The following is a 13,991-nucleotide window of genomic DNA, read 5'->3' on the forward strand; positions in this document are numbered from 1 at the left end:
GAGTCTCTACTCAGTTAAAAGCAAGTAGCATGGCATCCCTATACAGCCCACTAAAAAGATACCTTTAACATCTACAGATGGAATGTCTTGACCCTAAGGTCAAGATGGTATTTGCACCTTTAAGGAATATCATAGTTCTAAAAATCTGTGACAAAATTATTCAAAATAAGGAGTTGATTAGTGACATACAGACACATCCTAAAACTCACTGGGTCTTTAACGTTGAAGAGAATTGCTATACTTCAATCTCGAGAAACAGGAAGTTTTGTTTTCTTGCTGGGTTTGTTAAATGGGACCAAACAGATGTGATGAATGATACAATTTCACTTTCTATATGTGACAAAGCATCCAAATAAAGCATTCTGAATCTGAGTAGTTCAGATGTTTGCAGCTCAGAAACAACATATCAAAAGAGTAACTGAAGTAGCAGAGATAGGAATGATCCCAGTTCTAGCAGTATTTCAGAAATGATTACACATCTTTCTTATCTGTAATTTTGATTAACAAATCCGTGGTATTAGGCCTGATGCACAGAGTTAAGACCTGAGTTAAACTAAGCAATCGAGCAAGAGACATAGAAAGTAATGTTTGTCCCACTCAAGAAACTGATTTCAGTATTTACAATTAGGAAGTTACGATGTAGCCAAAAGGTAGAAGACTCAAAGCATTTCAATAGATAGGAGAGAAGAGGACCAGAATATAAAGCTGACAGGATGGTATTATTGACGTTATCCATCCATGAGTAACATCAAAGTCTGAAGTGACCACAGAAAAGTCCTGAGAGAGAAATGGAAAAAGAAAAATCAAGTCTAGAGCAGACTCTTTATGACAACCCTCCCTGGAATAAGTTGACAGAGTAAGCTGAAACAACAGTAAAAAAGAAATGAAGTTATCAACAGAAAATGCTTGTGGCATTCACACAAAGCAGAAGAGTATTTCCAAAACCGTGCAATTATGAAAAAATAAAGCAGCTATCTCAGAAAAGCATGAGAAATAATGATAAAATGTATATTTATGAAATATTCCAAGTAACATTGTGACATCAAAATATACTATATAGTAAGACTATACGCCTCGTTTGATAAAAATTAAATGTAAATCTAATACACTATTGAAAATTCTGTCTATAATTTGTAATGTATCACATTCAACACCACCCAGCTCTAAAATAACTGCTACACCTGTGGTGCTTGCAGACATTATCTTATTGTCTATCTTTCTACCTACTAAAAAATTCTAATTTAAAAGCATCTAATACAAATCTCGAGATTTTAACCATAGTTACAGCTGTCTTTCATTTTAAAGCATGCTTTAAATTTCCATTGTAGCATATCTGCCAACTTAAAAGTATACACATATGTGTATATGTGCATATAAATCAGGACGATTTTTACATACAGATTCTGTACAGAAAAACAGGGCAATTTTTATTACACTATCAAATTTGAAATTTTCTTCTTGGGAGAATTTTTTTTTTTTTTTAATGTGAGAATTTAAACCAGGAATTCACACGCTACCCATACCCCAAATTATAAACAGACACATAATGAAATGAACTCAAAATGAACATCTGGATTCAGGAAAACTAATCATGCTAAAAAGTCTCCCCCATCTGTGGAACGTGTCAACAGAAGACGAGTGTGCACACACTTTGCAATAGAAGGAAATAGATGCAGAATTGCTCCATATGTGTTGGTTAACACATACTCAGCTAATTCCTGAAGATTCATTGTTCACAGAGGCTGATGACAGCCATACCACATAGTACTGACTGAATACTTTGTAAGATTTCTTACAAACCTTTGTATTAAAATATATTAAAAAAACCATGAAATACACCTCTAAATCTGAGAATTATAAGTAAATAAATATTTTGACAACTTACCTCTCACATATATCAATTTATGTCCTATTACTGTCTATGGTCCTAAACTATATAATATAGAATACTAAATATTGCTAATATTTAAGAATTGAATTACAGCAACTGAACTACCTCAGTAAGAACTTTGATTTGAAAATCGTAGTGCAACCTAATAAGAGGCATTTTAATACTGAAAATCAGGCAAGAAAATCATGCAAAAAACATGCCTTTCTCAAAAAGCAGGACACAAGAAAACCCACAAAAAATAAAATGCAATTTAATTGACTAACAGGTCATCAAACAAAACATGCAAAAGCTTCATAATATATAGCATTTGCACTGCTGCCCCTTTTCTTGATTTTGCTGGGTCTAAGAGTTTTCTGTGACTCCCTTGAGCTGCTGTTCTACAGTCACTATATTTGTTTCAGTGGAGACAGACCTTCACTGGGGAGGTTCAAGTGTACACAGAGAGCACTACTACATCTCAGGTGCTAAACCTTGGTAACTCAATGCCTTCAGTTGTGTACCTGTGCTATAAACAGGATGTCACAAAACAAGATAAGAACATGTGAAATTGCTAAAGTAGTCCTGAATGTTTCCACAGGCTTTTGAAAACAGTGGTTTTTCTAAATTAAGTTATATGAAAGAGCCTTTTTGAAAGTTATGCACTCTCCGTACATCTACTACTAAAACAAAAAAACCAACCAGCCTAAAATCCCCCAAAACACAGTTTCACCACCTTCCCCCAACACCTTACCCTTCATCTAAGGGGATTTACTTTCCTGGCTTGTAAATGGATGCAGGTTAGGTACACCATAAAATAGCTTCATTACAATATCTTAACACCTGTCAACTTGTCATTTATATTCATTGAGTACAAGTAATAAAATGCATTACCTCTCTGGTTTGATGTTCATTGACAGGCTGACTCCTTTGTGGAATCTTAAGCTGTTGTTCCAGCTTCTGTATCTCTTGCTGGAATACGTCTCTCTCATGCTCTCGGTCAATTGCTTGCTCCTGAAAGTTAAGAAATTATGTGGATACGCCATTTGATTTAAAAACTATCTAAATTAAGTATGTTACTACTTCTTATTTATGTTAATGTGAGGCTGGTAACAGTATGTCAGTATTTTTAAGGTAGCGGAACCTCTTGCAACTACCATTAACAAAAACTTCTTTCATCATTTGGGGCAACAAATTTCACATTTTTTAACTAAAAAAATTAGGACTGCATAGATACATCCAGTATTATTTCACAAAAATGACAGTTTTGTTTCTTCTGTTCCAGGTACACCACACAAATGGTAATAAGCCAATATGTTATTATTTTCTTTCCTAATGTTTGTCTTTGACATATGTAGCATAAATAGAAATTAAGAATAGAAATTAACTCTGTATTAATATTGATCAGGAGCCAACAGAAAAAAAAATTATATATTGTTTGCATTTTGCATTTCAGTTTTACTTTTGAACAGTTTCAGTTGTTATATCCCTGTCTGACATTTGGGAAATACATCTTTATATAGGAAATAATGCGCAACCAGTAGCATCCAGTGAAGCATCACCTTTAAATACCACTTTGTAAAACAGAAATCTTATCGATGCATTAAAATAAACTAGCTGATGTATCTGATACAAAGAGGAATGCTACTGTCTAGCAACAAAATATTTTGCAAAAATTCAGGAAACCAGAATAAAACCTCAACCTTTACAAGCTGCAGATTTTAAAAACTCACCTGCTGTTTCAAGGAAACAGTAGAATTCTAATGCTGCTATTACAAACAGCTACTCATGTCAGTAGTCTGTAACTCTCCAGTTCATGCTATTGATAATCCCAAACCATAATGCCTTTATGACTACGGGACTTGTAATAGGAATTTTTACTTCTGAACCTTGTCCTATTATGACACACTAGTTTCAGTGAGAAAAATAATCTTGTAACTGTAGAAAATGAAATAGAGCAAATCCATTTGTGCTAAGAAGTATCTGGAAAGATCTCTCCTTTAATACTGCTTAGTAATAGATGATGCAGAGAAGGTGCCACAGAGTGTTATATTTATTATGTAAAAAATTATTCCACCCTACTGCTGTCAGCTGGAGAGTTAATTGAGAAGGCACAGAAATAACAGTTTTCTCCCAACAGCAGCACAGGACACTTAACAGGAATAAAATGGAAAAAGAAGGAGGTGGGGAAGATGGTGTTTGCTGAAAATGGGGTAGAGTCTAAAACAAAATTGCAGAGACAGCCTGCGGCAGGAAGAAGTTGGGTACAACAGAGGCAGCTGCCACTGTGAATGGGGACAAATACACATCTGGCTGGAAGATGTAGCTTAATATCTGGAGGTAGATTCTTGGATACTATGAAGGAAAACTATAAAAGAAACTTAGAGAAATTACGCTTTCAATTTCCAAGTACAAATAAAGCTGACTAGTTAATTCATAGAATCATAGAATAGTTTGTGTTGGAAGGGACCTTTAAAGGTCATCTAGTCCAACCCCCCTGCAATGAGCAGGGACATCTTCAACTAGATCAGGTTGCTCAGAGCCCCATCCGACCTGACCTTGAATGTTTCCAGGGGTGAGGCATCTACCACCTCTCTGGGCAACCTCTTCCTGTGTTTCACCACCCTCATTGTAAAAAATTTCTTCCCTATGTCTAGTCTAAATCTACCTTCTTTTAGTTTAAAACCACTACGCCTTGTCCTATTGCAACAGGCCCTACTAAAAAGTTTGTCCCCATCTTTCTTATAAGCTCCCTTTAGATACTGGAAGGCTGCTATAAGGTCTCCCCGGAGCCTTCTCTTCTCCAGGCTGAACAACCCCAACTCTCTCAGCCTTTCTTCATAGGAGAGGTGCTCCAGCCCTCTCATTGTGTTCGTGGCCCTCCTCTGGACTCGTTCCAACAGGTCCATGTCTTTATTATGCTGGGGCCCTAGAGCTGGATGCAGTACTCCAGGTGGGGTCTCACCAGAGTGGAGCAGAGGAGCAGAATCACCTCCCTCAACCTGCTGGCCACGCTTCTTTTGATGCAGCCCAGGGTACGGTTGGCCGCCTGGGCTGCGAGCACACATTGCCAGCTCATGTCCAGCTTTTCATCCACCAGTATCCCCAAGTCCTTCTCTCCAGGGCTGCTCTCAATCCCTTCAGCCCCCAGCCTATACTGATACTGGGGGTTGCCCTGACCTAGGTGCAGGACCTTGCACAGACTTTAGACTAACTCTAACAGACTTTATTGAAAAACATGCAAATTTCACAAACTGTTAAAAATGAAGGTCACAAAAATTTGTCTCCTCATTAATTTTAGAAGTTTCCCATTATTTTAAACATTTAAGAAGCCTACTAAGTTATACTTAGGAATACAGAGCAGTCCTAAGTAAGCATCTCAAACAGATTTTCAACTTTTAAAATGTTAATTAAATTCTTGGGCTGGAACCTATAACACTGTTACTATTGTGTGCTTCTTTAAGTTTGCTCAAAATCTGAAAAAAATAGCATTTCCCGCTGAACCAAACCTCAGTACATGTGCCCACCCACCTTCATGAAACTAGCCTTTTACCATACTTACATCTAGAAATTTTCTTGTTTTCTCAAGTTGCTTCTCCAAAGCCTGGTTTTGCTGCCTTAAGTCCATTAGTTCTGCATTTTTTTCTTGCTCTAGCTCTATGAAACGATTGACCTGTTCTTCCAAGTCTATTTCCAAGACTTTCACTTGCTTCTGAAGGTCATCGTACTCTTTTTCAGCTTGACGCTGTACTTCAATTTTTTCTTTCATTAGCTTTTCTGTTTCCTCCAGCAATTCTGATTATAATAAAAGCATCACACGCTACTTTTAGATATGAATAGTTAGTAAAGTTATCAAGCAAAACCACTCCCCAAGGTATCCATGCTGTACTCTGCAGAAGGATGTGAACTGGTTTGGGTTTTTACTATTTTTCTTTTTTAGAAAATATATTTTCTTCTGAGAAATAATCGAGGTAACCACTAAAGCAAATTCATATTAAAATTACTATTCTTTAGTTAGTCTTCACAGGACTGTTAGTGAAGTTGTATCAGATCACTTCTCTGTTTAAGTTTCATATAAATTAAAACGTCTTTGTATAATTGAAAAGAAAAGAAAATGCATGGGTTCAAACTACAGCTAGAGTCACCACAGGGCAATGTGGTGCAGAAGTATGTGTATGTGCAGGGCAATGAAGTACAGAAAACCCAACCCTCTTCTCATCCCCAGCGTCAGTAAAATCAATCCACTCCCTGTCTTCATCATGTAACGTGATACATATAAATAATTTGAAGAAAATATTGAAACACTTAGTGAGGTTGCCGGGCAGACAGAGGGGCAAATTACTGACCTGTAAATGGAGCTTTGTAAAATCACTGACGGCATGGATGCCCAATTTTGAGTCCTCATGAAAAGGCTGGCAAGCATATATAGTAAAGCCCCAAACCACTCTATTAAGACTCTTAAGCCACAGCCCATTGAAGTACATATTAACTAACCGTACGAATCCCTTGAGGTAAAATCCAAACTGTAAAGTGCAATTACATTTGGAGAATCTTTAAAACATGATTGATATTTAGACAGAAACAATACAATTTACTTTCACTATAGAAGAAAGATCCTTTAGGCACCATCATCTTACATCATATTTACCAATTCTCATTTCTAGGTAACCATTATATATCAATATAATACAGTGTTTAGTTATCATAATGAATGACTCAACTGTATTTGGAAATAAAAAGGAAAAAAAAAGGCTACAAAAATATCCCTCCAATACCATCTAAGTATCTGTAATTCATAGGTGAATAAGATGATGGTTATTCATGAATTTGCTTATTATGTTTAGAAATTTTAAGAAATGTTGTTAGCAAAATGTAAAACTGAGTATGAAATACAACATCAAAGCTGCAGGCCAGTAAGAATTACAAGTAATGTCAGTAAGCCAAAAGCCCAATAATCCTGATTAACAATGTCAGTACGTGTAAGTCTTCCACCCAATTACAGATTGGCCATGCAACATACAAACACACCTGCTTGGGAAGCTGCATCGACTGCAGCATCTACTAGGCCTAGGAGAATAGAGAGAGAGAAAAAAAAAAAAGAAGCAAAGTAATTCACATGCCAGCTATAGTTTTCTTGTGGTGCAACAATGTAAGAGAAAATGAAGCCAAGGATAGATGTGACATTTAATGACAAAGTTGCTGAGATAACTTAGGGAATGTGGTAAGTTATTCTGGTATGCATGATATAAGTACCTACACATATTTATAGAACTGTTTACCCTTACAGTTGTTATACATGAAAATAACTTTAAAATATTTAGAAACCTAAAACATATAACAGATAACTAAACTGGAGTCATAGACAAGGATCTTCTTTACTATAAACTAGGAAGCAACAGGTTGTTCTTAAAATTCCATTGTTACACAAAGTGGATGCAGGAAATTGCAAATACACACCAAGATGTGTAATTTATAAAAACAGCAACATTATGAATTGCCATAAACTTTTAGAAATTAAATAAAATGGTAATTTCATCCTGCTATGTACAATGTAAGCACTGCAATCCTTGAAAGATCAGTACTTCTTAAAACACCACCATTCCAATTTTCTTCCCCTCTCAAACATAAAACACTAATTTAAGTTATTAGTGTAAGGAAGAATTAAAAGACATTTATGTCGTGAAGGTAAATGCTTTTTTTGAGTAAGCAGTTAGTTAGATTACATTGACATGGTATTTATCTGGAATTTTCATCATCAGTGCTGAAAGTTTTCATTTCTGGTAGATAACAGGCTTTCCTTATCATGCAACTTTTGTGCCATTCTTCCTCACAATAGGAATTTGTTAGAAAAGTATATCTTCTGTGTCTAAAATAAGTATGGCCATCATGTGTAGTTCAATTATGTTCTGGCAGGTATGCTTGCTAGTCCCTCTAAAACTCTGTTTAGAAAGTATTTAGACCAGTATATTTATCCATAGGTGCTAACTTCAAGATGTTCCATCTCCAGTAATAATATCAATAAAAGCAGATTTTCAGAGGTATCAAGCTTTTGCTGGCCTAAAGAACAATTGTGATTGCTCAACACTTCTGAAAATTCCGTCATTTTTTTTTAAATATCAAGAAAAGTTATCATGCTAACATTAGGTATCAGGTATGAAAATATCACATTTTGCCCTATCACATTTTTATTAATGATTACAAAGAGGAGGGAAAAAAACCTTCACCAAGATTACTTATTATTTTATTTGAAAGTATAAGAAAATCTCATAGAAAGATTGTGAGGAATACATACGCCGCTCTACTGGCCCCGCATCTGCTCTCATGGCGTCCTTCTGTCTGGAGAGTAATTCCTTTTCTTCCTGGATCTGCTGCTGCTCAGCCTCTAACTCCTGCAATTTGTTACCTGTACACAGTAGTTCTTGCTCAAGATGGTCAATTACATCTATTTTTTCCTGGAGCTGTTTTTCCAGAAATGCTTTTTCATCTGCATAACCATCAATGAGGCCTGCAGAACATCAATTTTGGGGCAGATTTAATAGACAATAGAGAACAACTTAAATTTTTTGCATCGTGAAGTCACTATAGCATTCTCACATGAATGTACATGCATGTTAGATACTAAGCATCTGACAACTTCTACTCCTGTCCTTGCTATTCTTCCGGGATGAACAAATTACAGGATGAAGAATAGCACAAGACCAAATATAGCTCTTAATTTTTTCTCAGCGCAAGACCTCTGGAGCAAACAGGAACTCCAAAGCCAAGGAAAAATAAGTGTATAATAACCACAAGAGAAATAAGAAATTTCAAATAAATTCAGGTGCCAGGTGCCATTTTAGGTGTCTCAAGGCATTTGTCTGACCTCAAACCACAGTTTCTGTAAGATCATGGGTCTCCTGTAGCTCAGGTATAATATAGATGCCTCCAGCATCATAAGGCACCAAAACTGGCTGTAGGTGTCCATGTTTAGCACCTGAATCACTCCCAAAAGCCCTGTAACAGCTGACATGTAAGAAACAATTTAATTTCTTTACTATTAATGTGTAATTTTTAAAGTAGCACAGAACAATTACTGATCTTTTTAACAGAGAATTTGGGACACTACCTTGAGAATATGTCTTGTATGCTTTTAAAAAATGCTTCATAGTGAAGTAGTTTATCTAGGAATCTGAGGGGGATCTCTATTTTAGCTTTATGAATGATATTACAGCTGTAAGAAATGGCACCACCTTGGAATGATGCAGAAGTGAGCACAAAGCTAAAGACTTAGGAAAAACCAGTGAATTTCCTTGAGGGCTGTACAAACTAAACTGAGATCCTGTAATGGTATTGGCTTCAGAAGATTCACATTAGTCCTTTCAGAAACATCTGACCACAAAAGACATTTTTACTGAGTGACAGAAGGTACTAAATAGGTATCCCAGATTTCCATGGTAAGGTGTGTTCTGTCATGTCAGATACCGATGGTTCCAAAAGACAGATAGGACATCAGTCATACAACGTCTAAACTTCCTCAGCTGGATACACTCACTTATCTCACAGGTTTCTTCTTACTAAACCCACAGAATCTAACTAGTATTTTTTCAATATCAAACTATTGTCAATATGAAAGTACTTTATCAGTATAAATCTATAGTCTTGAGTCAGTATTAAAATGGATTTTACCCTGGCTTAGGAATATAGCAAAACTAAAGATGTTTCCATTTGTTACCAATGTAGACAAAGTAAAACCTCTGTGAGCACTTAGTTCTGTATCAGAAGAAATTAAGTAACAGTGCTCTTTGCATATACAGTCTGAGAAACACAGGTCTGGTCCTCATGCATATTAATCATGCACTGCTGACCAGTCTGTTTTTCCAGACTTGGATTCACAGAGAACACAGCTGCATAGAGGAACTTGCTTTTGAAACAAAAAATATTGAACTAGAAACATCATTAACAGCATTTCAAAAATTTGAGACAATACAAATTCTAGTAGTTATTCCCATCATATCAGATGCTATTCACAATGAGTACTTAACAGACTGGAAGTTGAGAGGGCATTCCCAGGTTAAATGGAGTGCACACCCCCACCAAAAAGGTATGAACAATGAAGAAGACGCCTGCTAAGATGTTGTGGTACTTACTCCTGCCTTTTGGGTTGTTTTTGTTGTTTTTGTTTTTTTTTTTAAGAGATGTAATGAAAGTTGTCAGAGTTCAGTGAACAAATTGGCATTAGCTTTTCTATCACATTAGATAAGTCATACCTGACACCACTAAAACACTAGAGGTTTGAAAATGTCTAAGCCGCAGCAGCAGTTTTTGTGATAAGAAAGAAATGATCAAAAATGACACATTTTATCTCAAGAGAAGACAGAGTACCATCAGATGAATAATGAACTAAGACACTGCTCTGCATACTTATCTAAGGAATTTGATATGAGAATGTAGTTTGACTTTGTCAGAGTATGCTCACAACTCAGTTCAATGAGCAGAAGAAATTAAATAAAAAGAGTTCTATGGCATTTTTGTTTTGTTATATCAACACCAAAAAAAAGAGGTGCCTGTCATTTAGAAGTGCATTAATTTCAGAAGTTCATGGAAAAAAAGGATGAAAAAAGATTTAATTAATTCATGAGTTACAAAGCATTAAAGCAGTAAGAGGGACAAATTAGCTGAATTCCTGCAAAACACTGAACTGAATTAAATCTCTACATGTGACATATATCTGCACCTAACTTAAAAGCTCAACTGTGCAATATAACTATCAAGGACTAAAACTAACATCAAATTCTACCTCTTATATTCCAGAACTGTTCATGAACCAAATCAACACAGCCAGTCTGTCAAGTCTTATAAACTGTCATTGCTATTGTTCTGATTAAAATGAAATTCCAGTTAAAAATTTTTGAAGATTGTTTCCACTTTATAAGCTTCCACGTTTTTTTTCCCAAATAAAACATTATCAGGTAAAATCCGAAGAGTGCAAAATATAGCTTCATAGCTCTCACTAGATTTTGGTGTTTAATATACTTTCTTTGCCAGCAAAAAATACATACTTGACTCATCTGTTATATCTCCAAACCAGGCTCTGATGGAATATTTCAAGCATTTAATAAAATTTTACAGGTAAATTTTGCCTTCATTTACATATGGGCAATCCCATTATCTACAAACTGGCATCTAGTAAGAGTTTGCAGTTTCTTTGCTGCTATTAGTTTGCACAAGCAAATTTTATAACAGAAGTGCATTGCTGAAGAGAACCTATTTAATTTTAGATTTTTTGCTTGTCTGGTGGTAATAGGATAAAAATAATAAAAAAATTTGAAAATAAAAAAAGGATAATAAGCAGATCTCGTTCTGTGGGATCTCATCTTCAATATCTTTGCAATAGAGTCCTGCACAAATGGAAATGTATTTATTGTAAATGAAAAGGCAAGCTTGTAGTGCTTAGTGGAGAACCTAACTAAGCCAAAAAATACAGACCCAGAAGGCAAAGCAACAGAGATAAGTTCATAATAAAAACTTTTTTTTAATAAATTAGTCTCTAGTATTATTTTTTCAAATGCTACTTGTAGGATTAAACCTATGCAGACAGCTCTGACATTATGACAGATTCCTACCTTTAAATAAAACTTAACACTAACCTCTCTGCTTCGTCCTAATGTATTAGTCTATTTTACTTTATTATTGAAGATTTGTGAATAAAAATTCTATCAAGACAAAAATATTATTCTCCAAGGAAAGCAGCAACAGACATAAAAGCTGCCTACGTTCTGAAATTCATCAATACTAAACAGTTTGTAACTCCATCTGTGCAAGAATATAAATTCTTAGGTCATCTATATTTTGGTGGAAGATTTCTTCTTTTTTGCATGTTAAGATGTGTTCCATACAAGATTTTTTTCACTCTTAATCTTAAAAAAAAGTAACAATGCCTCTTTCAGATTTCAATCTATTCCCTCTGAAATCATAGAATCATACAGAATCACAGAATAGTTTGGGTTGGAAGGGACCTTAAAGATCATCTAGTTCCAACCCCCCTGCCATGGGCAGGGACACCTTCCACTAGACCAAGTTGCTCAAAGCCCCATCCAACCTGGCCTTGAACACTTCCAGGGAGGGGGCATCCACAACTTCTCTGGGCAACCTGTTCCAGTGCCTCACCACCCTCACAGTGAAGAACTACTTCCTTACACCTAATCTAAATCTACCCTCTTTCAGTTTAAAGCCATTACTCCTTGTCCTATCACTACATGCCCTTGTAAAAAGTCCCTCTCCGGCTTTCTTGTAGGCCCCCTTTAGGTACTGGAAGGCTGCTGTAAGGTCTCCCTGGAGCCTTCTCTTCTCCAGGCTGAACAACCCCAACTCTCTCAGCCTGTCTTCATAGGAGAGGTGCTCCAGCCCTCTCATTGTTCGTGGCCCTCCTCTGGACTCGTTCCAACAGGTCCATGTCTTTATTATGCTGGGGCCCCAGAGCTGAACGCAGTACTCCAGGTGGGGTCTCACCAGAGCAGAGTAGAGGAGGAGAATCACCTCCTTCAACCTGCTGGTCACGCTTCTTTTGATGCAGCCTAGGATATGGCTGGCTTTCTGGGCTGCAAACGCACATTGCCGGGTCATGTTGAGCTTCTCGTCAACCACTCAATTTTCCTCCCTTCTATTTTTGCTAAAGCTATTGAAATACTGCAGCCAGTACTGGTGCTGATGACACACAACGTTTATGCTGTGTGAACTGACAGGCTACCAACTGTCCCTTGCACCACATTTTAGACACATGGCTTCGAAACCTGCACTTCTTTTCAGGTTATGTGTGTCCCAGCTATTAACAGTGTGTGAACTCATGTTGGATTATCTGTCTATGTAAAAAGAAGAGGAAGGCTGGCAGGGTAGCATTCTCCTGGAATAACATTTGGCTATGAAACTTTACTCTATGCTCCCACTTTGAAACAGAGAAGTCTGCTGAGCTTCAAACTAAAAGTATCTTTCTACTTACTACTACAGAGATCCTACCTATAGGGTAGGTGTTTTTTGCATCTTTTCCAGATGCTAATTACAAACTGATAATGGTAGCAATGCGGGGTGAAAACAAAACATTCAGCTATCGAAACAAAAAAGTTACTTCTACAGAACAAATTAAGTGCCTGTCAGATTTGAACATATTTTCCTGATATCAGAAAAGATTATTAGATTTCCCCTGTTGTAACATCCTACGATTTTAACTGCTTCCTTTATACAGTTGCAAATACACTTAAAATGATCACTTCAAACAGAGTGCAAATTGAAACATATCACCACCATATCATCAAATTCAGAGTGAAGGTTCTATGTTTTTATCCATGTTTGTGTGGAACTAAGTCAAGAGGCAGCAGGCACAAACTGAAATATGTGAAACTGCATTTCAACATAGAAAAAAAAAAATTTTTTTTTTTTTTTTTTTCCCCTTTCCCCTCTTTGACAGTGGTCAAACACTGGAACAGGCTGCCCAGAGAGGTTGTGGACATTCAAAACTTGACTGGACACAGTCCTGTGCAACCTGCTCTACCTGATCCTGCTTTGAGCAGGGGACTGGAATAGATGATCTCCAGAGCTGCTTCCAGCCTCAACTATTTATGATTCTATGATTCTAAGTTGTTAATATTTAAGCTTGTGTGCACAGACATGTTATGATGAAATAAATAAATTTTGAGGATAATAACACCTATCCAACCTATTATTTTTAATAAGTCAGACAACAATAAGTGAGACAAAGTTGGGAAACAGAATCACAGAGTGGTTGATGTTGGAAGGGACCCCCGGATGTCATCTTGTCCATAACTATCCAGAAGGCTGGTAACATTCTAAAATTTGCAAAGAAATTGATCTAATTTGCAATTTCTTTACCCAATTAATAGGTAAGTGAGTGTGAAGTTCAACAACTCATCAAAAAAGCTACTCACCTTCAGCTTTACTAAGCTCCAAAGCCAACTGCTCTCTGGCTTTGGTTTCTTCATTAAGACGTTCTTGTAGTTCTTCCTGATACTTGACAAATTCTGTGGCCTCTTGTTGCTTTTTGAAGGACTCTCGCATGAGTTCTGTCTGAGTAATTTTAGCATGTTCAAGCTACCACAGGAAAAAATTACAGAAGTTAGATAAACCAAAGGTT

The 13,991-nt window shown here is 36.4% G+C and overlaps 1 protein-coding gene across 1 annotated transcript in view; it reads right to left on the reverse strand.

Moving 5' to 3' along the window:
- AKAP9 (A-kinase anchoring protein 9) overlaps positions 1–13,991 on the reverse strand; it is a 122,702-nt gene that overhangs the window by 25,942 nt on the left and 82,769 nt on the right. Inside the window, 4 exon segments of the mRNA XM_050892833.1 lie at positions 2,762–2,881; positions 5,430–5,662; positions 8,160–8,372; positions 13,786–13,948. Coding sequence (XP_050748790.1) covers positions 2,762–2,881; positions 5,430–5,662; positions 8,160–8,372; positions 13,786–13,948 — 729 coding nt within the window.

This window comes from Gymnogyps californianus, chromosome 2 (genome assembly GCF_018139145.2).
Source record: "Gymnogyps californianus isolate 813 chromosome 2, ASM1813914v2, whole genome shotgun sequence".
In the NCBI taxonomy this organism is placed as follows: Eukaryota; Metazoa; Chordata; class Aves; order Accipitriformes; family Cathartidae; genus Gymnogyps; species Gymnogyps californianus.